Source organism: Sceloporus occidentalis, unplaced genomic scaffold (assembly GCF_023333645.1).
Source record: "Sceloporus occidentalis isolate IW3139 unplaced genomic scaffold, rSceOcc1.0.p SCAF_4, whole genome shotgun sequence".
Taxonomy (NCBI): domain Eukaryota; kingdom Metazoa; phylum Chordata; class Lepidosauria; order Squamata; family Phrynosomatidae; genus Sceloporus; species Sceloporus occidentalis.
The window spans coordinates 21,373,774-21,398,445 of record NW_028316984.1 but is presented as its reverse complement, the minus strand read 5'-3'; the positions used below and the strand labels follow the sequence as shown (position 1 = coordinate 21,398,445).

At 40.7% G+C, this 24,672-nt stretch overlaps 2 protein-coding genes across 3 annotated transcripts in view; one reads left to right on the top strand and one right to left on the bottom strand.

Moving 5' to 3' along the window:
- Positions 1-5,782, top strand: part of KIAA2012 (KIAA2012 ortholog) — an 85,029-nt gene extending 79,247 nt beyond the window's left edge. The window contains exons 19-21 of one of the 2 annotated variants that reach the window (XM_089519386.1): positions 1,623-1,795; positions 2,854-3,067; positions 4,567-5,782. In XM_089519386.1, coding sequence (XP_089375512.1) covers positions 1,623-1,795; positions 2,854-3,067; positions 4,567-4,714 — 535 coding nt within the window. In that variant the 3' untranslated portion in view covers positions 4,715-5,782. Of the gene's footprint in view, positions 1-1,622; positions 1,796-2,847; positions 3,068-4,566 lie in introns of both variants that reach the window. The other variant, XM_089519385.1, reaches the window with a different exon arrangement.
- A 2,040-nt stretch (positions 5,783-7,822) lies between these two features.
- On the bottom strand, positions 7,823-24,445 carry LOC149313590 (small ubiquitin-related modifier 1). The gene is made up of 5 exons (XM_089519384.1): positions 24,166-24,445; positions 17,396-17,470; positions 12,366-12,443; positions 11,348-11,419; positions 7,823-10,044 (listed from the first exon to the last, which is right to left on the bottom strand). The coding sequence occupies exons 1-5, from the start codon at positions 24,175-24,177 to the stop codon at positions 9,976-9,978; spliced, it is 306 nt and encodes a 101-aa protein (XP_089375510.1). The 5' UTR covers positions 24,178-24,445; the 3' UTR covers positions 7,823-9,975.
- Positions 24,446-24,672: the final 227 nt, after the last annotated feature.

Below are 24,672 nucleotides of genomic sequence, written 5' to 3'. Positions count from 1 at the left end.
TGCCAGAATTCCCCCTCAATCAAAACATTTGGGAATAAAGTAGATTCCATTACAGATGTTCAGACTGGAAAGCGTTGAGTTGACATCTGTTCTCTCGTTATGGACAGCTGTACATTAACACTGTTATTTATTCTAACAACCAACTCAAAAATATTCTATTCTACATAATTTGTCTCAAATTTGATAGTACTGTAGAAATGTATATATCCACACATACACAGATTAACGTTTTATTTAGGCAGGCTTTTGGTGTGTGAATTTTACTTACATAGTGTGCGTGAGTAATTGGTGTACTGTTTTTAATGCTTTTGTGTTTTTTACTTTTTAAAATGGTGTCAACCGTTACGTTTTAATATAAGTATTATTTAATTATTTTTTTAACTTTTGTAATTAAGGTTTCAGTTTTATCCTTATTAAATTATTGTAAACCGCATTGAATCCTATTTTGGGAGGAAGGTGGGATATAAAGCCAATAAATAAATAAATGGTTTCCTGATTCCCATTCAACAAGAGAAATATATCATCAGTATATCTTTCATAAAACATAATGAATTGATTGTATTCTTGCACTAGAATATTACTATTGTCAAATGATTCTGTGATCAAAATGGCCTGTTTTGACAAAGGCTACAATCCATAGCAGTCTTGGATATCTCCCAACTGAATTTTTTTTATCAAACTCAATCCACCAATGCATATAACAATACTCTAAGTGGGGTAGATGGATCCAGCAGCTTTAATGGCAAGTTATTCAACTGCCAAACAGCTCTTTCTAATGTTTAGGTGAAATCTTCCACTTGATTGTCCTTCAGATATTTTAAGATAGATATATCATCTCTCCATCTTCTCTTCTCCTGGCTAAGCATATCCAGCTCCCTCAACCATTCCTTATAGGGCTTAGTTCCCAGACTCTTTACCCTCTTTGTTTTCCTCCTCTGAGCATGTTCCAGTAATTTTGGGTGCAACACATATATTAATATTCTTCAGTGGGATGCTATAAAATTATTATTACTGCAAATAAAGAACTATTATCTAAAATTTGCTGTGGCACCCCAGCTATGGAATACCCCCTCCCTTTAGAGACCTGTTTGGGGCCAACATTGGTGTCATTGAAGTCAAAATATGGATTTTTTTATTAAAGGCCTAATTGGTTTTATCTAATTTCCACATGCAGTTGCCTTATACTGAATGGTTTTAAATTATCTTAAAAGAGTTAAATGGTTTAGTAAGTTTTTAATTTTAAAAAAAATTATTCTTAATGTTTTAAACTATCCTAAACTGATTTAATTGTACACCAGCCTGAGATCCTCAGATATAAATATTTTAACTAGATAGATAGATAGATAGATAGATAGATAGATAGATAGATAGATAGATAGATAAAGATTTTCCTACCTGTGGCTTCAGTCCCACACTACCTGGTGGTAGGACTTCTCCCTCCTATATTCTACATACAGAGAAGTATTTGTTTGTTGGTAGGTATTGTCAAATTCTGCTGAGTGAGAATATTAAGTAGTAGTATTCGCCTTGCAGGAGGTATGCCGGATGCATGTTAAATGCCTCTTCCCTTCTCCTTTGCTTGTGAATCCTCTATCTGAACTTGACTGGCCTCTTTCTTTTAGCTTAAGAAAGCAACAGCTAGAAGAAGAGCGTCGGCGTCAGGAGGAGGAAGCTGAAAGGACACGACAAGCTGAAAAGGCAGCCCAAGAGCGTATTCGGCAGCAGCAAGAGGAACATCGCAGGAAACTTCTAGAAATGCAGAAGAAAAAACAAGCGGAGGAACAAGAACGTGCAGGTGCTCTACGGCAGGGCTTGAAGCCAGGGCCAACTCCAGATTCCTTAGCAAACTGACCTCCATTATTTTGACCTATGACACCAGCAGCCCCACTCGCTTATCTGGCAGTGGTGGTGAGTGGCTGCAAGCTGCATTTTAAGTTTTTCCATAATGCCCCTGAGTGCCAAATGTAGTGTCCCTGAGTGCCAAACATAGTGTCATTCATGCCATTTTAATTTTCCTACAATGCCTTGAGTTGCCATTTTTTAAAAAAAAAAGTATAACCTACTGATATATTTGTGAGTAGGGGGAGGTTGACACAGAGAAACACCAGTGAAGATGTTTGACTAATACACACCGCTCTCAGGTTACCCTTTCTCTACCCCAGCAACATGCATTTTAACTGTTGTTGTTGTTGTGAGCCTTCAAGTTGTTTCCAACTTATGATGACCTTATCATGGGCTTTTCTTATCAAGATTTGTTCAGAGGAGGTTTGCCATTGCCTTCCCTGGTGGCTGAAAGAGTGTGACTTACCCAAGATGACCCAGTGGGTTTCATAACCGAGCTGGGAATCAAACCCTGGTCCCCAGAGTCATAGTCCAATACTCAAACCATCACTCCACAGCCAAATGATTAGAGGTTTTGTCCTTTTTACTATATGATGTTCCTTCATTTTTATGCTTATTGCATTTATACCTCACCCTTCATCCAAGGAGCTCGGAGTAGCATACAGGTTTCTCCTCCCTGCCTCCATTTTATCTTTGCAACAAGCCTGTTAAACCGAAAGGGAGAATGATGGACAGAGGTCACCCTTTCATGGGAATAGGAAAGTGGATCTCCCTAGGCCAAAGCACCACACTACCCAAAGCGCTTGCATGCCTTGATTCACTTGCACATCTTTTCACTTTGGCCCCTTAAATGTTATTACACAATAAAATCCTGATACAGATATCAAATGAAGTTTACCATAAATGTGGAGCCAGTTAGCTGTGCACATTTAGGTATCTCTGGAATATTGTATTTTAAACAGTCTCTTAACTTCAACTAGATCACAGGAGCTATCCTTTCCTTAGAAACAGAAAAACGCAGACAGAAAGAAAGGGAAATCCAACTAGAGGAAGAACGCCAACGCCTAGCTGAGATGGCAGAGGAGCAAAGATTGGAGTATGAAAAAAAGAAACAGGAAGAAGAGGAGAAAATGAGGCGCGAAGCTGAGGAGAGAAGAAAGAGAGTTGAGGAAGAGGCAAGAATTGCTTTAGAGGAAGCAAGGAAGCATGCATTGTTACTGGCAAGGTACACGTCTTCATGAAATAATTTTTTTAATTTTGATTGTTTTCATGTCCCAGCCCAGGCAAGAATTATCTAATAAGCAGTGATTTCTATGTTGTCATCAAAATGTCACATTTTCCTCTACAACCCCCACCAATGGATGACTCCCTTGTACTTGGTGGGGACAAAAACTGCATTTTACCAGCACAGACAGGCCAAAATAAAACTGCTTCAAGTCACTTTGCAAGTATGCTGTTTAAATGATACGTGCGTCCTAAGAGTCCAGAAGCCACATCAAAGCCACGCTCCAGTCCTAAGGACTGGAGTGCAGCTTTGGTGCAGCTTCCAGACTCTTAGGACGCATGCATCATTGAAATACCATACCTCAAAAGTGACCTGAAGCAGCTTTATTTTGGCCTCTCTGTACAGGGCCAGCTTTTGTTTTTAAGTTTTGCAGTCTGACTGTGAACCTCCTTGAATTTGCTTTCCTTTACTGTACTGCCCAATAGCTGAAAATCTGGGTGTGCTTCACAGCATGATATCATACAAATAGCTTAAACCTGATGCCAGGCCAGTTAAGTCTATGTTGTACTAGTACAGTGTCTTCTGCATGGGGCTAACTTGGAGGCGCTTCCTAATGTTTCTTTGATTTGAGCTTCTGTTTGATTTGGAATATGGGAACGGGGGTGCTAGTAGGTTCCTGATCGTGGGAGCATTTAATCCCTATTTTACAAAGACACAATGGCTTCCAATTTATTCCCAGGTGCAAAGTACTGCTGAGGGCCTTTAAGCCTACATGGCGTGGGCCCAGGGTCCTTAGCAGACTGGTCCTTGTCTATCAACCAGCCCACTCCTTTACATTCTGCACCATAAACCTGTGGTTTGTGAGACAAATTGGGCTAGGACATGTGGCCTAGATCAGTGATGGGCAAGGTGTGGCATTCCAGATGTTAGAATGCAACTCGTCATCTCTAGCCAAAAGAGCCAATGAGGAACACTGATGTGAGGTACAATCCAACATCTGGAGGGTCATATATTCCCCATCTGTGTTCTAGATTATGGGACTCCCAGCCTTAAAGGGATTGTTTTTAGCTCTTCTTTCCATGCTTCCTGCAATCTGGCTAAAAGATTGCTATATTTACAAGTATTCAATCTTCTGGTTTGAAAGGTCTTAATAGTCTGGCCCTTTCTTTTTAAGTCTGCTGCACCAGGCTCTGGCTTTAGCCTTTTGTTTTATGGTATACATTTTATTTTATTTTATTTTTTGGTGATTCATTCTGCAGTTTGTAAACTGTTCTTAATCAAGGGTAGGATATAAGTTTTCTTACATAACTGTTTTAGAACAGTCAAACAGGGCATGTGATACCCTTCCATAATGAAAAATGCAGACAAGCTATGAGACTTAAACGTAAACAGTTTTGTAGTACAGAGTAAAGCTCCAACCTTAGAATTAGCCGGTGATATTTTTTATGTATGTATGTATGTATGTATGTATGTATGTCAGTCAATTTCTCTGTTTCCAGACAAAGGGAAGAGTTGGAGAAGCAGCAGCAGTTCCAGTACAAGCTGTTTGTGGAAGCCACCGGCCTGGAACGAGGGCACAACATTTCCCGTCCGTGGGTTTACTCCTATTTCCAGCATAGTTTTTTAAAGGTGGGAGATGATGATTAAAGAACATGCATACAGTTCATTTTTTTTCTGACGAGTACCACCACTAAGAGGCAGTAGTCATTTTCATCTATTCCAACTTTCAATTCTACAAACAATAGGAGAGGGAAAAAACCTGCTCTGGATTCTTGATCTATTTTGGGTCTTCAAGTCTAATTTCTTGGTAAGAGGGACTTAAGCTTTCACAAGCTTGCAAGATTCTTCGCAAACTTCAAACAAGTGAGCTGCTCATCAAGTCTGATGAAGATGTAAATCAGCTGTACTATACTCTAAAACAGCCATGTTAAAGTAGCTTGGCCCAAGACAAGATGACATTTCTTCCCCAATTCCACATATACAGGTTGCATTTTTGGCTGAATATTAGTTCTACACTAGTGAGGGAACAGCCTTTTCCGCACAGGACAACAGGCTGTTTTAGGGGATCAGATCATGCAATATAGTCAGGAGAATCTTGATGCTGTTCCTCAGCATCTGCTGCCTGAAGCAATGGCCTCAGTCTGCATAATAGGACTGGCTCTGCAACACAGCGGTCCATAGACATGTGACCTGCATGCTGGTTGTTAGTAGTGACTCTTTCTAGCAATGCAAAGAAGCATGAAACTCCGTACATTTTGTTGTATGTAGCAGGGTGGGTGAATGGAGGGATGTTACAGCTGGGATAATGCTGAAAACACATAGAGGTCCCACCGCTGAACCAATGGGGAGGAGAATAGGGAACAGCACAAGAGCTGTTCTCCAGTTTCCTATTTGGGTAAAGTGACCTCCCCTCTTGTAAACAGTTTCTTCAGTGACTGGAAGCAGGTGTCTTCTCAGAGTTTGAGAAGTAACATACTCTTCCTGAGTACAATGACAGTCTCTTCTTTAAAGTTTAGAATTAGCTTACAGTTGTAAACCACTTAGAAACTGTTTAGGTGGTATGAAGTGATATATAAATGAAGCTGCTATTGCTATTGCTAGAGTACATGAATGACCTGGCCCTGAAAGCAAGGAAATGCTTCCAACAATTGAAAGAACAAATATCATGGTTTAAGGACCTGTTGTTTGATGCATTCAAGATTAAATTTCAATAAAGAAATGGATTTATTATAACTACTTTATTTTATAATAACCAAAGATAGAGTTCCTCATAAGGAATAATGCAGTAAAAAAGGAGCACAGAGAGGCTACCTTATTCCCTCCCTAAGCAGTACCTTGCTTTGGCTTTTCCTGGAACAGACGCACCAGTCTTTTTATTTAAGAAAAATTCTAAGAGCACATATCAGATTCTCATTTCTCCAGTTTCTGGAGTGAGTTTAACTTCCATTGCCTTCCTCTGAGACTGAAAGAGTATGACTTGACCAATGTCAGCCAGTGGGTTTCCATGACTGGGGTCTGATGTGCACTGCTGAAATAATGCAGTTTGACACCACTTTAACTATCATGGCTCCATCCTGTGAGATATTTAGCCTTCTGTCAGAGAGCTCTGGTGCCACAACAAGCTAGAAATGCCATAATTTCATAGGATGGAACCATGGCAGTGAAGTGGTGTCAAACTGCATTATAGCTGCAGTGCAGATTAGACCTGAGTCGGAATTCAAACTCTGGTTTCCCAGTGTCCTAGTCCAATACTCAATCTACCACACTGTCTTTTTCACTCAAGTAGACCTTGATCGTTACTTGCCAATTCTACCCAGCCTTCCATCTGATTTAAGTATGCACTGTACTCAACAGAAGCAGCAGCAACTCAATAGTAAGATGCATGACGACGTAAAAGTTGCAATCTAAGTCTTTTTCACCCTGCAAAGACAACCAGAAACTGTTACAAGAACCATGGAATCGTGGAACCTAGCAAATGACAAGGCCCAAAATGGCAGAAACATGAGTTGGAAGAGGCCCTATGGGCCATCAGTTCCAATCCTCTGCTCAGTGCAAGACCAGGTAGAGCATCACCAGCAGGTAACTAACTGCCCAACCTCTATCTGAAGACACCCAGAGACCTCAGTCTCTCTAGGCATCTTACTGTTATGGTTTACTGCTCATTTCTTGACTTTTTCCTGACATACCTGTTATCATAATTCATTCAGCAAATGTCATGCTTCTCAGACTTTTGTTCCTGAACTTAATAGTGAGCTTCCCTTAGCAAAATATATGATCATCTGTTCTTTTTTGGATCTTTGATAATTCTACTGTGTACTCAGTGCAGTCAGTTAGTTTTACGTCATTCTCCCAGGCACTGGTCAAGAACTTCTTGTTACCATCCTGACATTCTTTTAGATGAATGTAAATACATTTCATGCAAAAGACTCACTTCTTTCGTGGGGTAGAGGAAGTCAAAAAGCTTCGTAACAGAGAGGAAATCAACCAGTGCATTTTAATGAATGCTTCGAAAGATTAATTAGATGGGCAGGTCTACACTGGCCAGAATACTCCAGATTGCTCCCAGAGTATTCTGGTCCTGAACTTGACTCTTACCTATTCTCTTTTGCTGCAGGTTTTTGGTTTTCGCAGCAAACGATAAGTGGCTGCCTTCCCATGCAGTCCCCATTTATCACCCAATGCCACGACTGAGCTCAGAATGAAGCGCCCAGCCATGCTATCAACGCTGGGTGCTTGTTGTGACCTCAGAGCAACTTGTGCACACAGCTGCAGCGCCAGGCAGCTTACAGGGACTGCCAGTGAAGGCAGCTGCCATCGTCACTGCAAAGAGAGCCGAAAACCCACAGCAAAAGGCGTTACTTAAATGTGGGCTAGGGAAAGAAGCCACAAATCGAGTGTGGGCAATGTGAACAGTCCACACTCAATTCAGGGTTTTGGCTTCATGTGAACAGGACACAGTAAGCCAGGGAAAATTCAGGGCAATTTGTCCACGTAGACAATCCCACTGTAGCACTCACATTATATTATCTCTGCCTTTGATTTTTAACCGAGAGAAGAAATGTCATTCCCACAGAACACAGGGATGACTTAATCCACAGCAACGGAAAAGGCTGTTCTTCCAGCTGAATGCTTTACTGTGACCCAACAAAGCAATGCGAGCATTGATTTGAAAAGAGGAGGTACTAGACCAAAACGCATTTCCACTCACTTTCCACCTGGATTGTTTCTTCATGGAAAACACTTAACCCCATATGCTGATTTTTGAAAACAAATTTTAATTTTTAAAAAAAGTTTAACATGTGTACAAAAAGGCATCAGAGGTGGGGTATGGAAACTACAAGCATTGGAAAAGATCCATTTAACACTTTACAGTAAGTGCCAGCTTAAAAAAAAAGTTTAACTTACAATTAACGGGTTTGTTAAAACATGCTTAGTAACATTGCATTCTCAGTTTCTGTTCTTTTCCCACTCCCCTTGCAAGGAAAAAAAAGGCAGAGGTAGAGCAATGTGTTTCTAATCCTGCCATCATCATACTATAAACCTGAGCTAAAAATCCCTTCTAGCATGACAGGCTTTCTATGACACAGTCCTGCAACTTACTAAACTAGGTATGAAAGTGATCAATGCTGAACTAGACACTGATAGGGAATTTTTTCTTTAAAAAGGAAAGAATCCTCATTCCAGAACACTACTCACAGAACTCCACAAAACCAATGAAAGCTTTTGTTTCAGAAAGTTGTTCTAACTCTTTACAGAACTCCACAAAACCAATGAAACCTTTTGTTTCAGGAAGTTGTTCTACCTCTTTGCTATTGGACTTCACCATAGCATCCACTTATTAAATATTCTGAGAGGTACCTAAACCCTAAGAACACTTACATAGATGTGAGCTCTCTAGAAAGGGATATCTTACATTGAGATGGGATTTGGTATAAGTTTCAAAATTCTGATCCTCCTGAAGTCAAAATGGCAATACGCAGAATGTCAAAGCATGAGCACACTGACATTAGACCAGTGCTCTTTCAACTGTTTCTGCCCCTTCAATAAATAATAATACATTTTGTGAATTTCTATGGAACAGGGCATTTGACAAACTGGGGTCCAGTTACTTAGGATTTCCAAGGGTGCACTAGGCACTTAGATTTCAGCAAAGAGAAAGTTACGCTTATGCCGTATTTAAAGGAGTGGATCAAGAGAGTCATAACTAATTTGAGTCCCATCAATGTTACTGACCCTTTCTTGGATGAACTTCCTATGAAATGGAGACTTTGGTGGGCCCGAACAGGTATTACACCTAGAAAAAATGTTACAGTGTTATGCAGATTGACAACTTCTTGGATGTTTTCCCCCCTCAAGTCTTACAAATTATTATTTTTTTAAATATTACACTAGCATGGGTTTTCAGAATCCTAGAGGTACACACCGCATATGCAAAATATAACTGAGAGTTACTTGAAAATAAACTCTATTTAATATTTGAGGGCAAGCAGTAAACAGGATCCTGGCTCACAAGAGGAATCGGAACAAAAACATTTTTACATTATAAGATTCTCAAGCAGTGGTCAATGTGTGAAACTAATGTTCCTTAAATATCCTTCACTGCTTTTGCCAAATAGTCCCACAGGTTCAGACATCTCAAAAGAAAATGCAGAGGTTTATACATTTGTTTCATTTATTTAAAAGGAAGTCAATACAGTCTATGCCCATTCAAAACCACATCCCAGATCAAAAGATACAACAATGTAAAAATCATAGCCACCTCTTGATGCATGAACATATTATTAGCTACTAAACCTAGGACTTTTCTAGGCTCTTCCATCAGTAAAAAGCAGGAGAGTTTTTCATATCTTCAATGAAGCCATTTCAAATATATTACCAGAAAAAGACGCCTTTTCTCCCATCAGTACTTGGATACTTTTCTGTCTTAGGCCATCAGCAAAAGCTACAGAAAACAGTTCTTAACTTGAGGACATAATTCTTCTGTTTAGGTTTCAGAAAAGCTTCATCTCCTCTGTATCTTAAAATCCACAAGAGGAAATCATACATCAAAACCTGGGGGCCAATATGGAACATATTAAGGAACCATTGCCCATCTGGCAAATCTGTTAACGTGCTTGAACACATGGGTCTTGTCAAAACACAAACTCATAGATGGGAGGGTGTATTTCTAAAAAGGAAACAGGAAAAATAGGGAAGTACAACCGCGGTGGGATCACAAGAATCCGGCACAATGAAAACAAATGAGAGTGTATAATGACCACAAGAATTCAGAACAGACATTTGGAAATAATACCCCAGATATGGGAATGGGGTGCTGATTTCAATTCAGTGTTATATACCACAATACAAAAGAACTATTATTTAAAAATAAAAAAGGATAAAAGGGAAGGGAGAAAAAAGCAAACACTCTAAATTGTTGAATGGCCTCCTGTCTGTTCCTGATACACTTCGATCACATCTTCCTCTTCCATCCCCAGCTGTAAAACAGGAAACATAATTGGTTAAGAAATGCAAGGGGGGATTAAACCCCTCCCAACCATTAGATGTCTCTGCATTCACAGCACGTGATCTGATTTCTGTCATGATTCTTGAGCCATAACAGGTAACAGAAAAGCTTATACATAAGGAAATAGTTGTTATTCTACAGGTCACCTTAGCAAGTATGTGGTCAAATTTTTGTGGTCAGTTACAAATTTTAATTCAGGGGGATTTTTTTTAAAAATCACACTGCCCCATTTTCCATTTATAAATTTCCTTTTGAAAAGATAAAATCTTTCCCCAATATAAATAATAAAAATACAGATTAGCAACTCGTTGTAAATATTTGAAAAGGGTGCCAAACATGTTGCATTATAGATAACTTATTATTTTTTTTGTATCAAGCACATCAGGGCAGTAATTAGAAATTAACTACTCAGGGCTGCATCCATCAAAATGCCTCCTGCTGATGATGTTCAGGTAGCCAAGAATTCTGGCTTACTGTTTGTGAGTCTCTCACACCTGCTACTTAACTGTTCCTCCTTGGCTCTTCCTGCCAGTAGGGACAGCTAGAAAAACAGGACAATGCTAGTTTGTTGCTTTCCTAAAAAGCCAGAGCTTGATCGTGTTCTGATTCCTGAGTTATTATAAGAGAAAAACAAGTCAGGAACCTTGATTCAGACTTAATGCTAAACAAACTAATGCTAGAGGTTTCCTCATTTGGTCACCCCTGCTCACAGGAGTCAATGTGAAATGTGCCACAAACAGTAAAGCAAATTCTCAGTGGTTCTGGGGCATTCATTTATTTATGATTTCTAATGCACCCTATATCAATAGATCTCAACATGGGGCACAATCCATAAAGCAATCTACAACTCACTGCTCTACATACAACCTTAATATCTAATACCTGTGTATCTCTCATAGGTATTAGGTACCACGCCCCTGGAAAATAAAGTGTTTAGATGTTCTTTTGATAACCCAAATCTTTAGTTCATAGAGACAATAGAACTAAGTTTGAAGAGGCTTTAAAATGTTCTGCACCTCTTTTCCACTATAATTCCACTATAAAGAGGAAAATTCTGCATAGGCCTCTAATTGCCTAACAACCTGAATTATGTTCAAAAGGCAATCAAAGCAGAAGAAGCTGGATCCAATATAGACTGAACCAGTACGGGTTTCTCTTCATAGTGACTAAAGCTGCTTTGATCTTCCTTTCCGAATGCAACTGATAAAGTCACCACATCCAGTTTTCAAATCACTGGAAAACGTATTTGGAATTATTCACTGTGAAACACTTACCTCTTTGGGAGTATGATTATCAGTAATTCTCTGACCCTCAAAGAGGAACCTGAGTGAATTCATTGGAACTCCCTAAAGAGGGCAGAGGGAGAGAAATCACAATTTATTTCAGTTTGTAACATTGAAAAAAATGTTCTTAATTACTACTATCCATTTTAAATCTTTTTGTTTGGGAAGAAAATGAAAGCACATACAAACTAATGTTTGTTCCAAAATCATGGAAGTGTAATTTCTGCATCAAGTGAACAGTAAGTTTATTCTGGCATATCTCATATTGTCCTCACTAATAATTTAGCCCAGTAATACTCAAACCTTTTACCCTTGGGACCACCATTTACATGTCAATGCGGAACCCCCTCCCCCCCGATATAACCCATAGTATGAGTAAAAATATTTTGTTTATCTAGTGTGCATATTTTCATTTGCACATTTGTGTATATTCATATGTTAACATTATATAAGGAAATAGCATTGTTCAAATAAGAATAATTTTATTCAAGTAAATTCAATATTTAACTCAACATGTGTAAATTTTACACATAAAAAGGTTTGGAAAAGGGGGGGAATCTGGCCCTCCAAGTAATGTGCCCCCTTTGAGCAACTCTTGCACCACCAGCAGCAGCAGCCTGGGGTCCCACACCACTGATTTAGTCTTCATGCAATGCTACATTCTCTTGATCTTTTAGCATCAATCTATTTCTGCAGGTTGAGGGAAACTTTTATCTTTGTGGTTTTAATGAAATTGCTGATTGACTCAAATCAAGCTGTTTTTAAAATCTAGTTTTTAATTCTCCTACAACACAGGACTGTTTGTGAATAGTTAGTATGAAAGCCTATGAAGATGTCACAGCATTGGAAGATTGCCATGAATTCCTAATGGAGGCTTCATGGTCATAAAATGTCTCAGCATATTATAATATATATTCCTGTTTGTTTCACCCATCCCACTTCAGTCACGTTTACATTTAAGAAAGAGAAAGGAGGCCAAGCTTCGCCTCAATCCAAAAATTTCACAAACCTGTCTCTGACAATATGATTCTTTAAGTTTTTTTAGATGCGTTGTCATTTTCACCTTGAAGTGGATTTCACTGCTGTCCTATAAACAGAACACAAAAAAATTATTAGCCTCCTATGCAGTATTAAAAAGGAATTGGCTGTCTTTGCAACAGCTATTTTAAAATGAAAATTTTTACTAACAGGCTGATCCAACACTTATGTTCCTTCCATATGTTTACATTTTAAATTAAATTTAATTGGGATCTGTTTTTAAAAGAGACTTATCTCAGTTAAATGTATTTTAAATTTTGTACTTATATCTTTATCAGATATTGTTCACCAACTTTCACTTCACTAGTACAACTCTTATGACCAAAAAATGTGTGATACAAGTATTACCTATGCATATCAACTTATATCAAAACCTTGAGAGTTAACATATTGCACACATTGGATGAACATTTTAATCTTGTTTCCTGACTGCTTCTAGAAAACGAGCTGCCTTGTTTGCTCTGTGGATGGCCTGTTCAGATAGAAGGATGAGAGAAAATATAACTGTTGATTTGCTTGGACCTCAGCACTGTACTTTTGGATCTCCCTTGTACTTTTAATCACTTATGTAAAATTCTGTGTGAATTTAACTGGGGCTGTGGTTCTAAGTGTCAGCAATATGTGTATGACACCCGATATATCTCACCTTTCCATCTAAAGCAGGTGAGGTAAATAATGTTCTGACCCAGAAACAGAAGAGAGGCAATAGATGAAGATTCACTCCAAACAAGCTGGCAATATTGTTTGGCATTAAAGCCTACTTGAGGATAAACAAATCCTAAAGGAATTGAGTTCACAGTCTGAGGTGCTCTTAGGTAGTGGGTCAGAAAAGGCCCGTGGGAGATAGAGCCTGTTCGGGATGAGGAAAGGCCAGTCATGGGAGGAAGGGGTAGGTTGCACTCGCCACATCCTCTTTCCCCTGGACCTTTGCTCAACCTGTGACGTCCCTGGCAGGGCACCTCATGTTGGGCAAAGGCCCCTGAGAGGAAGGGGGAGGTGGCACGCCGCTGTTCTTGGGTCCCCCGGCTGTTCCTCATCCAGAGCTCCCTTCCCAGAGGGAGCCCTGAGTGAAGAAGGGCCTGTGGAGGGGCCCAAGAGCCGGCAAACTGAGTTGACTTATCCACAGGTCAATGTAAGTACAATACTTTAACGCTTATTAAAAGGAAGGAAGGAAGGAAGGAAGGAAATCACCGCCTGGTGAAAAGCAAGAATGTAACCTACCCTGGAAGCACTAACCCCACCCCCTCTCTCATCCATCCAGCCTTTGGGGTGAGCACAAACATGCTGGAATTTTCTAAGTTTTTGGCACTGTTTTCTTCATCTTTTAGAGCCTTTGTTCAAGCCCTTTGATTTAACCATACCTCATATCAAAATCCATAATTCTGGCCCCAAAACTAGCCCTCAACTTATACGTGAAGTTGACTTATAGTTGAGTGTATATGGTAACTACATCTCACTAACTCTTTCCCTATCTCCTCACAATCCAAGCCAAAAGCTAATAGCCCTGAGCAGTCTCCCTGTCATACAGTACATGCCAGCCATACATAACATCTCTTCAGTCAGGCAATCACCAGTCACTTTCAACACTCCTCTTTCTCACCCCTTCCCAATACCTTATTATATATGCATAACCTTATTTTCCCTGAATTCTTCTGATAAATACAACTAAAAGTCCCTGTCATCACATTGCTCCATCACATAGAAGGGCTTTCTCAGTTACTGCACCTTGGCTGTGAAATCCCCTGCCCCAGGGAACCACGATTTGTAACAACGTTCTTTCTATTTTGCCACCATGCGAAAACCTGGTTTAATTAAAACCTAGTTGTTCATCTGAGCATCAGACTGAGTCAGATCATGGTTTGGGCTCTAAATGTTAATCTTCTTGGGCTTGTTTAATTATTAAAACTTTTAAAAAACGTTTTTAAAGTATATAGGTTGTTCGGAACACTTCTGAGGTAATTTTGATTATATCCTGCTGATTAGAAATACTTAAATAGGTAACATAAATAAAGGTATCCAGGTAGATGACGAAATCAAAATACGATTAATAGCTCTCACTTCTTGATACACTTGTTCAGGACTGCACTTTTAGGTTGCAAACCTAAACATATTTAACAGGGAGTTAGGTTCCAGTGAGCAGAGAAGGATCTCCCTTCTGAGTAAACACACACAGGACTGCTCTGAGAAGCAAGATGCTAAGTGACTGTTTATCTATTAAAGTAGAAGCAATGGTGGGAATAACCTTTTTAAGACACAAGAATGAGACCTTCCATATCTTTTCCAAGGCAAGATCTAGGGCAGTGATTCCAAGAATCCCAGATCACTGGCCAAGATGACTAAGTCTTTCGGGTCCTTAGGTTCACAGGACCTGGAGGAAGTGGGTTGGGAATTAATGATCTAGGGGCTCTTGTCTTAATGTGGATAATCTGTGGGAATTCTGTTAAATCAGAATCAGGTAAAATGTTCTTGCTTTCACATGTGAAATATGGATGGGTTGTCAACTATATAAGAAACCTAGTTCCAAAGCAACTTACAATTTTCATTCATTCCAGCCTATCAGTTTTTGGCTAGTTAACTAGGAACAAGGAATGCTTCCCAACCTGGCTTGCCTTTTGGTGCTTATGGCCTGGAACTAGAGTTCCTATGAGCAGAAATCCACTCATGGAATACTCCCATTGGAGGAAGAGAAACTGCCCATTTCTGTGATTTCTCTTATCCCCTGCAGCCCCCTGTCTCTTGAAAGACAGCTCTTCAGTTCAGGGAAGAGTAGCATGCAGAGATTTAAACAACAAAAAGGAAACTGGCAAACACTGGCAAATATACCATTGAGTGGAACGTCCCTTATATTTCAGGCCTTCAATTTGCAGAACCAATCCACTAATTAACAATCAACAGTATTTTTTTTTCTTTTCATCAATGATACAGGTGTCCCTTTTTAGCAGCTAGGTCACCTTCAAAGTAAGGGATAAAATGCTCTTGCCTCACACATTATTTCAATAAAACCAAAGAACACACAATTTGAAAAATGGCATATTCTTCCCATGACATAGGGAAATATCACAGGAAAATGAGAATGTCTTTGCCTTCATTTCTCCCTTTCCTCTGCTACTTCCCTATGTCTGTTTTTGGACCACAAACCTCTTATGATTTGGACCAGGAAAACACGTCCTCTGTAATGCGCGCCACATACAAAGATAGTGTGATATACAGTCCGTCCTCGCCTTACGCAGGGGATCCGTTCCAGATCCCTCCGCGTAAGGCGAATTCTGCCTATGCTCGAGCCCCATTGGAAACAATGGGGCTCGTGCGTGACGGCGCGGGCGGGGCGCAATGGGTGCACGCGCCCATTCAATTGAATGGGACACGCCGCCCCACGCGCACCCTGCAGCTTGAGCACGTATGCTCAAGGCCGCGTATGGCAGCCCACGTATGGCGCGGGCGCACTGTATAAATAAATGAAATAAAGAAATTTCTTCAATGTTGGAAAATCATCCAATGACTGCTTTAAATATACACATCCATCCATTGGTATCCTACCAACCAGTATGTGGAAGAACAATTTTGGCCCAATAAATTCCAGTGCAATGATATATGCAGTACTCTAAAAATACCTGGACCTTGCTTAGTGAGACATTTAAACACTCTCCTCATTGGCTTTATTTCCTCCTACCACTCTAGTATCACCAGCTCATACCACAACTTTTAACTTTTTAACCCTCACAGTAGCAGGGTTTCTCACATTCTCTGTCTCCCTGGCTCTTCATCTGTACCTTCTCAATGTCTCTTTTAGGCTGTATTCTCTTCAGATGATTGGAGCCATAGAATTTTTTACTTATTATGAAACTCTGTAACAGTGTAAGCTGATGGTCCTTATAATAATAAAGTCACAGTACTTCTTCACCACTCAGAAAGATGACATCTAGGATGAAAAGTCTAAGAGACCATAATTACTAGAAAAATTTAAAAGAACAAAACATCTATGCCTTTCTCTCTCATATGGACAATATGAATAAACAAACTAAGGGATGGATTGGGGCCACCTTGGAGCTGCTGACCCCAGAGTTGCAGCAACCACACGCTGTGGTCCCAGTCCGCCCCGACACCAGCCCAAATAGGAGGAGAAAAGATCCATTCCTATTTGAGCTAGTAAGGGGCTGCCTTAGGCCCCGCCACAATCCCAGGGTGGCTTCAAGCTGTTCTGGGGTGTGCGGAGTAAAAATGCCATGACCCCAGAGCAGGTTGAAGCCGCACCATCTGAACAGCTGGGTGGCATCCGAGTGTCTTGGGGGCATGAGGCATCAAAACCCCATGTCCCCAAGCCACCTTTTCCCAGTTGTCTGCTTGGCCCCTAAGATACTCTCATCTTAACATCTTAAGCTTATAGTATACAGCTAGGAGACATCACATCACATGAGAGTTCAGAAAAGTGATGTATAAGTACTTGAAATAACTAAATGATATAGAAATAGAACCTTAGGCTGGGCTGCAAGTTATTTTGGCCTCCACAGCCACTCAGGTCCCAAGCACCATGACCATCAGAAAAGAAATAACTAGCAGTACAGCTGTAGTGAAACCATCTTGTTATCTTAGAGGTGACAAAGGTTCCCCACTCTGCACTAAAATATGATGGCATTAGGTACACATGAAGAATTGCTGATGATTACAGAAGCCTGATATTTTTATATTGAATTCTTAAGACATAAGAGATTGTTTTCACCTACCACCAGAAGCTATTCCTCTCTCAAAGAGGAAGCTGATGTCACAGGTGTGTTGGGCTGTAACACATCAGTTCTATTGCTTACTTTACTCAGGCCCTGATTACTTCTGTTAGCAGCTAGCAATATCTATTTGTTTTTGCAAATACAAACATCTTCATTTACTGGTGCAGATATATGCTCTAAGTGAGAACATACTGCTATCAGATATCAACTGTACATGTGTAAAGTACATCCATCTGTAAGCTCAAGTATCCACGTTAAAGAGAGTTATGAAAAACCTCACCTGCCCAATGACTTTGAGTTTAATGTATTCTCCCTCTTTCTTATCCCCCAAGTCCTCTGTTGAAGGTTTGGCTTCCTAGAAGAAAGAAGAAACAAAGATTAATGGACTGAGCTGGGATTAAGAATTAAGTTAAGAGATAAATTGTTTTCACTAAACAGTTCTACAGCCCCTTTTAGCATATTTACAGTTCACAAAGTTCCATTCAATAAAGAATTCACCATGAAAGACTAGGGCAGGAAGAACTACATTTAATAATCAATGAAGAAACCAAAAACCCAACTTTTTAAATAATACTAATTGTTAAGACTATGTAAAAATGAAAGACTGAGGCCCTGTACATACTGGCCATTAAGGCCTGCCTAGGGGCAGACTCGGGGCATCACGTCCACATGATGCACACCCTGACTCCATCCCCAGCGTGCCATGATGCCGTGTGCCACTCCACATGGTGCACAGTGTCAAGGCACTCCTCTGGTGCTGTGTCCAAAGAAACACTGCCAATCCGTGCCTTTTTGCGGCTCCTTTTTGCGCCCTGGAAAAGTCAGATTGGGGCTGTGGCCTGCGGTTGCCATGCCCCCGATCCAGGTAGGTGATGTATCTACAGCCCCTGAGTCACAATTTTAGTATTAATACACATCATGTCACACAATATTCCTAAACCTGAGAATACATTCCAGGCACATTATTCATTTCTTATTGAAACATGATTGTTTGGCTAACTGATATTTAGACACAGGAGTTTTAAAATAAGCTGTAACAAACTATGTGGGAATCTTCCAAATGTCTATCCCTGGCATGACAAAAAAGTCCATTATAACAACCTGAGAAAAGCAATAAACTTCCTGAAAAAACAAAGCTGATACAAAATCTTATCCAGCCAAACAAACCTCCTCCAAGGAGGAAAATATGTATACATAAACAAAACAAGTGTGAGAAAGAAAGTGTGTATATATAAACAAACTCATATAATGTAATTCATTACAGCATACCTACTTTTACTAAGGAAGAGAAGAACATGCTGCCTTAAATAGCTTAGCAACTTGTTATAAAAGTGCCTTAAGTTTAAAATGTTCCCCTGACTTTTAATATTTGTGAGGTTTACAGGACGTTTCCAAGAAATGAAGTACAAGCCAAAAAATGTCCATATTTTACATTTTCTTGTTCTTGTTGTGTGCTTTTAAGTCATTTCTAACTTATGGCAACCCTAAGGCGAACCTTTCATGGGGTTTCCTTAGCAAGATTTGTTCAGAGGAGATTTACCATTGCTTTCCCCTGAGGCTGAGAGTATGCGACATGGCCAAGCTGGGAATTGAACCCTGGTCTCCAGAGCTGTAGTCCAACACTCAAACCACTACAACGTGAAAAGGGTTAAAGTGCACTTCATTGAGGGCGGGAGGGATACACAGACACAGAACTTTGGTCAGTGGGGAAAAGTTGCATTAATTAGACAAATAAAAGTAACATTAGGAAAATGAATTGTTTAATGATGATTTGATACTTAAAATATGCATGCGTTTCAGTGCAGGAAGAAACAAGTCCTGCAACCCCAATACAAAATAAGGATGTGCAGAAAATGCAGGCAGGATTTGAAGAAACACAAACGGAGACTAAAGAGATTTTCCACATCCTTCCCTACAGCACATCTAGTGCTTTCTTGGGACTGTATACCACAGGTGAAGACTAGCAGCCATGGACCAGCTGGGCCTTAACAAGAATCTGCCAGCCATTACTGGAGCTTCTTAGTGAGTAGCTCTCCCCACTTAGCAATAAGCTCTCACAAGCCCTGGAAAACCAAGGCAATGCATAGGGCTGGGAAGAAAAGTTGGATTTAAGTGACAGCACCAGTCCCAGCACAATTTTTTTTAAAAGATCAGTTGTTATTAATGCACTACAGTGGAAGAAGAATATCCACCTTGCTTTTACAAATATTTATTCTTGATCTGAAAGCATCTGAAAGAACATCGGCACTTTTGTGAGAGGAGACGTATATCACTTAATGACAAGAGCACTTCAAACCCACTGGGTGACCTTGGACAAATCACACACTCTCAGCCTCAAAGGATTGCAATGGCAGTTCCCCTCAGAAAAAAATTGCCAAGAAAGCCCCATGAGAAGATCACTGTAAGTAGAAAATGACTTGAAGGCACACAGCAACAAACTCCCAGGTAAGGGCTAGGGAGACTGCCTTTTCTGAGGTGGCTTTCCAGCTGAATGCTCTTCCAAGAAAGACTTGCCTGGGCTATTTTCCTGTCTTTGTGTGTGGAGGGAAGAGACTTCTTTTATCCTACATGGGGCAGTTTTAAACCACAGAAAAACGTGGTTTTATTCCCCTCTGCACCGAGTGCGTTCACCTTGATGGCTTCAATTATGTTATTGTTTTCATTATACCATTTTATTGCCTTATTTCATTTTTAAAGTCAGCCACCGAACAGCATTTTTCTGAAGGGCATAGAATATACTGGTACTTTTCTTTTTCTTTGGCAAGACATCTACAATAATGCTTTTTTTTAAAAAAAATGAAAACTCAAGATATTCTAGCACTTATTAAAGTATTAAATTTCTTGCCAAGGAAATATTTGTTTTGGTGGCGTTACCTTCTGGTCATCTCTGAGTTATGGAGACTCTAAGGCAAAACTATCACAGGGTTTTCTGGGACTGAGAGGGTGCAACATGCTCACAGTCACCATCCAGGTTTTCATAACAGAGCATGGAATTGAACCCTGATCTCCAGACTCATAGTCCAACACACATCCCACTACACCATGCTGTCTGGCTCTCTGGAAATATTTGCGTTCAGTCTAAACTTGATCAATACCTGGGGAGAATAATATAAAATACAGTAATAACAATGTCTGTAATTCTCCCAACAGAAGAGTCAACAACCAGAAACATATGGGCAGACATTTGGTACCATCAGTAAACATTACCAAACTTCTGGTCCTAAATACAATAATATTGTGGCATTATCTTAGTTATTTAATAGCATATAGTCAGCTCCAATTCAAATGTACACAGATTTCCACCTGGTATTAGAGACCAGATAGAAACACAATATTCTGTTGTGGACAATCTTGGAAGACATTAGACACATGTGTTTAATCCTGGAGACATTAAGCACCAATAACAACTTGCAAACCTGTGAGCTATGGCTGGGATGTGTCACTGCAGTTAATGCAACAGCTATTCAAACACTTACAGCTTTGCTTCTACAGTAATTGCTTTGTTGCTTTGATTGTTTCCCTATTACTTTGATTTCATCAACAGTATTTAATGCATATTTTGAAATGTCTAAGGTCCAGCTGCAAAAGCTGCTTTGAGAAATATTACTGTCATTAATATTATAAAAAACCAAAGTAGTAAAAACTAACCATCAAGCCATCAGTGCAATGTAAATAAAGGGAGTTAACAGTAGTTCTACATTTTTTTGGTCATTTACTAATTAGAAGTTATTGAGAAGTTGAAATGTTGAATTAGTAAATGAAAATAAAGAAAATGCAGAGGGGAAATAGTTGTTGGTGGTTATGATGAACGGTGAGAGGTTCCTAGTATTTGGAAGATTTTTTTTACTGAACTCATGTTAACAGGAACAAATCTCCTACAGTCGTGAAACAACACAACGTGTGTTCAGAAATGACACAGTGGTTATGAGACCTGGGTGCATTTGCTGCCTCCTCCAGTTTCCTTCTAAGCCCTGATCATAAAACAATTTGAACTTTCCAATTCTACTTTTAACCAAACAGTTTATTGTTACGTCCAAACCTTCATTTATGTGTTTTATGTATTTGTTTATGTAACTTTGTAAATTGCCTCGATCCTTTGGAAAGGCAGTATATAAATAAAATTTATTATTATTTATTATTAGGCAGAAGTGGTTAGTCAAACTAGAGTCTATTGAAACAAGCAGACTTTAAACTATGGTTTACAAGGCTGTCTTGCTTCAATAAACCACGGATATGGAATCTTTGGAGAGCCAGCATAATGTAGTGGTTTCAGCGTTGGACTCTAGAGATCAGGGTTCGAGTCCCCACTTGGCCATAGAAATCTGCCAGCACACTCTCAGCCCCAGAAAAAAACATGAAAGACTAGCCTTAGGGTTACCACAAGTAGGAAATTACTTTCAGCGCAAGAAAACCCCATGATAGCTTTTTGTCTTACTGTCGCCATAATTTGGAAATGACTTGAAGGCACACAACCACCAATGGATTTTTCAGCCCTCCAGATGTTGTGGAATACAACTCCCACAATCCTTTATCAGTGGCTATGCTAAACGTTGGAAGCTGTAGACCAAAACAATCAGGAGTGCCAAAGGTAGCCCATATAACCCACAGTTAAGCTTAACTGTATTACAGACTTTGTGTATAAAACTAACCACAGTTAATTTGAAACCGAAAGCAAAAGTTCACTATTTTCTCCACAGCTGAGAGAAAGAAATTTGTAGAGTGCATTTGATGAAGTAGACTCAGTCTAGGAAGGCTTATACTGCAAACTTCTTTCTCTCAGTTTTGAAGGTTATCCCTTTGCATACTGACGCAGACTGAGTTTGTATCTTTCAATTCTTCATAGTTGTTCTAGTGAAGAGGGAGAGAACGAACCAAATAAGCCTGAGAATGGGATTTAAAATCAGATTAATAAAAAACATTCCATTATGGTCTAAAACACACTGCAGAAATAATCCAGTTTGAGACCACTTTAACTGCCCTGGCTCAGTGCTAAGGAATCCTGGGAGTTGTGGTTTATTGTGGCACCAGAGCTCTCTAACAAAGGCGGCTAAATGTCTCACAAAACTGCAGTTCCCAGAATTCCCTAGCACCAAGCCTGGGCAGTTAAAGCGGTCTCAAATTGGATTATTTCTGCAGTGTGTTTGGACCTATGCCATGAGAGTCAGTATGGTGTAGTGTTTTGAGCACTGGACTATGATTCTGGAGGCCAGAGTTCAAATCCCAACTCAACTATGTAAATCCACTGGGCATGTCACACTCTCTCAGCCTCAGAGGGTGGAAATGGCAAACCCCATGATAGAAAAATTCCATGATAGGATCACTATAGGAAACAACTTAAAGGCACACAACAACAACATACGCCCTGATCTTCAGTTTGTTGGCTACTTTCTTTTGCGTAGTGGTTTGAGTGTTAGACTACAAGACTCTGGAGACCAGGGTCCAAATCCTATACTTTTAACTTCTGCAATATGGAAAGTGAGCAGAAACCATATTAAAACAAAACAGTGGGGTGTTATTGGGGCCCTACTAATCCAAAACAACCCCAAAGGGCTGATTCCTTGGCAAATAGGACCAGTCACTGGCACAGAATCTGACAGTCCTGTTTTGGTTTCCTGGTAATCTGTTTCCAATTCGCTTTCGTTTCCCAAATAGGTGGGTGAGGAGAGCAGGGAGCTCCCAATTTGGCTGGCCCTATAAAGGCCCCCCTGTTTGGTGGATTTGGGGTGTTGTTGTATTTTGCTCCCATGATGTAGAAGCAGAGAAGGGGAGGAAGAAAAGAAAGGAAGGATAATGTCACTGGGATGCTAAATGGGTAAAAGTGAGAACAATACATTGTTGTAGTGTGCCTTCAAGTCATTTCTGATTCAGGGGGCTTTCTTGGCATGTTTTGTCAGGGTCGGGAGGGGGGTTGCAATTGCTATCCTCTAAGGCTGAGAGAGTGCAACTTGCCCTAGGTAAACACATGTGTGTTGTTTAACTTCCAGCTGTGTGTGTGTGTGTGTATATATATATATATATATATATGGTTTGATGTGGTGTGCTTTCAAGTCTCTCTCTCTCACACACACACATTTACATGTTGTGTACCTTCCAGTTGTGTATGTGTGTGTGTATATATATATATGTGTGTGTAAATAAATGGTTTGTTGTTGTGTGCCTTTATGTCACACACACACATATATGTGTTGTGTGCCTTCATCTCACACAGTTGTGTGTACATTTACAGACTGTATATAAATGGTTTGTTGTTGTGTGCCTCCATGTCACACACTCACACATATATGTTGTGCACCTTCCAGTCGTGTGTGTGTGTGTGTACATATTAGTTTGTTGTTGTGTGCCTTCAAGTCCTTTCCGACTTATGGCAGCCTTAAGGTGAACCTGTGTTTGGGTAAGTGGTCAAATCACACTCTCTCAGCCTTGGAAGGTGGCCATGGCAAACCTCCTCTGAACAAACCTCACCCCCCAAAAATGGGGAGTGTATGTGTGTGTATAGACACACACACACACACACACACACATATATATTCACCTATATATAAATACACACACATACATATACATACACAAATATATATATGCACATACATATACTCACACAGACACACACACAAATATATACACAAACACACTGACACTCAGACACACACACACATATATGTATACAGACACACACTCAGATCCACACACATATACATACACACACACATGTATACACAGATATATATACACATATAGATATATATGTAAACACACCATATATATAGTCTATCTACACACACAGAGAAGCAAAAGGGGAGGCTGGTGGCGAAAGGGGGAGGGGAGCCCCAGATAAGGCCAGAAGCCTCTCCCCCAAGAGGCCCTTGTTCTCCGGGGAGGGCAGAGAAAGCGTCTCCGGAGAAGACAGCCGTCCTCCCTTCATCCTCCTCCTCCTCCTCCTCCATTTTGTTTTCCCGGTCGCCTCCTCCTCCTCCTCCTCCGTCTGTTGCCCGGGAAGGGAAGGGAAGGGAAGGAGGCCTCGGGGAGGGAGGGAGACCGGCCTGTCCCTACCTGGTCCGACATGGCTCCCGGGTGAGAGGCCAAGGCGTCCCCCGCCGAGCCTGGCTCCAGCCCCGCAGTGGCCTCCGTCTCCTTCTCCTCCTCCTCGGGCCTCCGGGAGGGAAGGCAGGCAGGCGGCAGGAGACAGAGCAGAGCAGTAGGCCGGGGTTTCCTCTGCGCCCGAGCTCACTTCCCGCTCGCTCGCCCGGAGGAGGAAGGGGGGGAGAGGATGGAGCCCGCCTCCTCCTCCTCCTCCTCCGTCCCCTTCTTCTCCCGCCTGTTGACGTCGTCAGGGCCAAGGGAAGAATAGCCCGCTTCCACACCGCTTTAAGCGCAATGGAGCTGCAGTGGCCACACGGCGCTCTGCCCTCGTGGTTGCGGCTGTGTGCCCTCAAGAAGCAGCCAGGGCCCTCCCTCCAGAGTCCAGGCCTCGGAGGGCTGGACCTGGTCCCCTTCTTCCCCACCGCCATTCCCGTCTCCCTTTGGGCCCTGCCTTTTTAGCTTGTAAGCCTCAGGGCA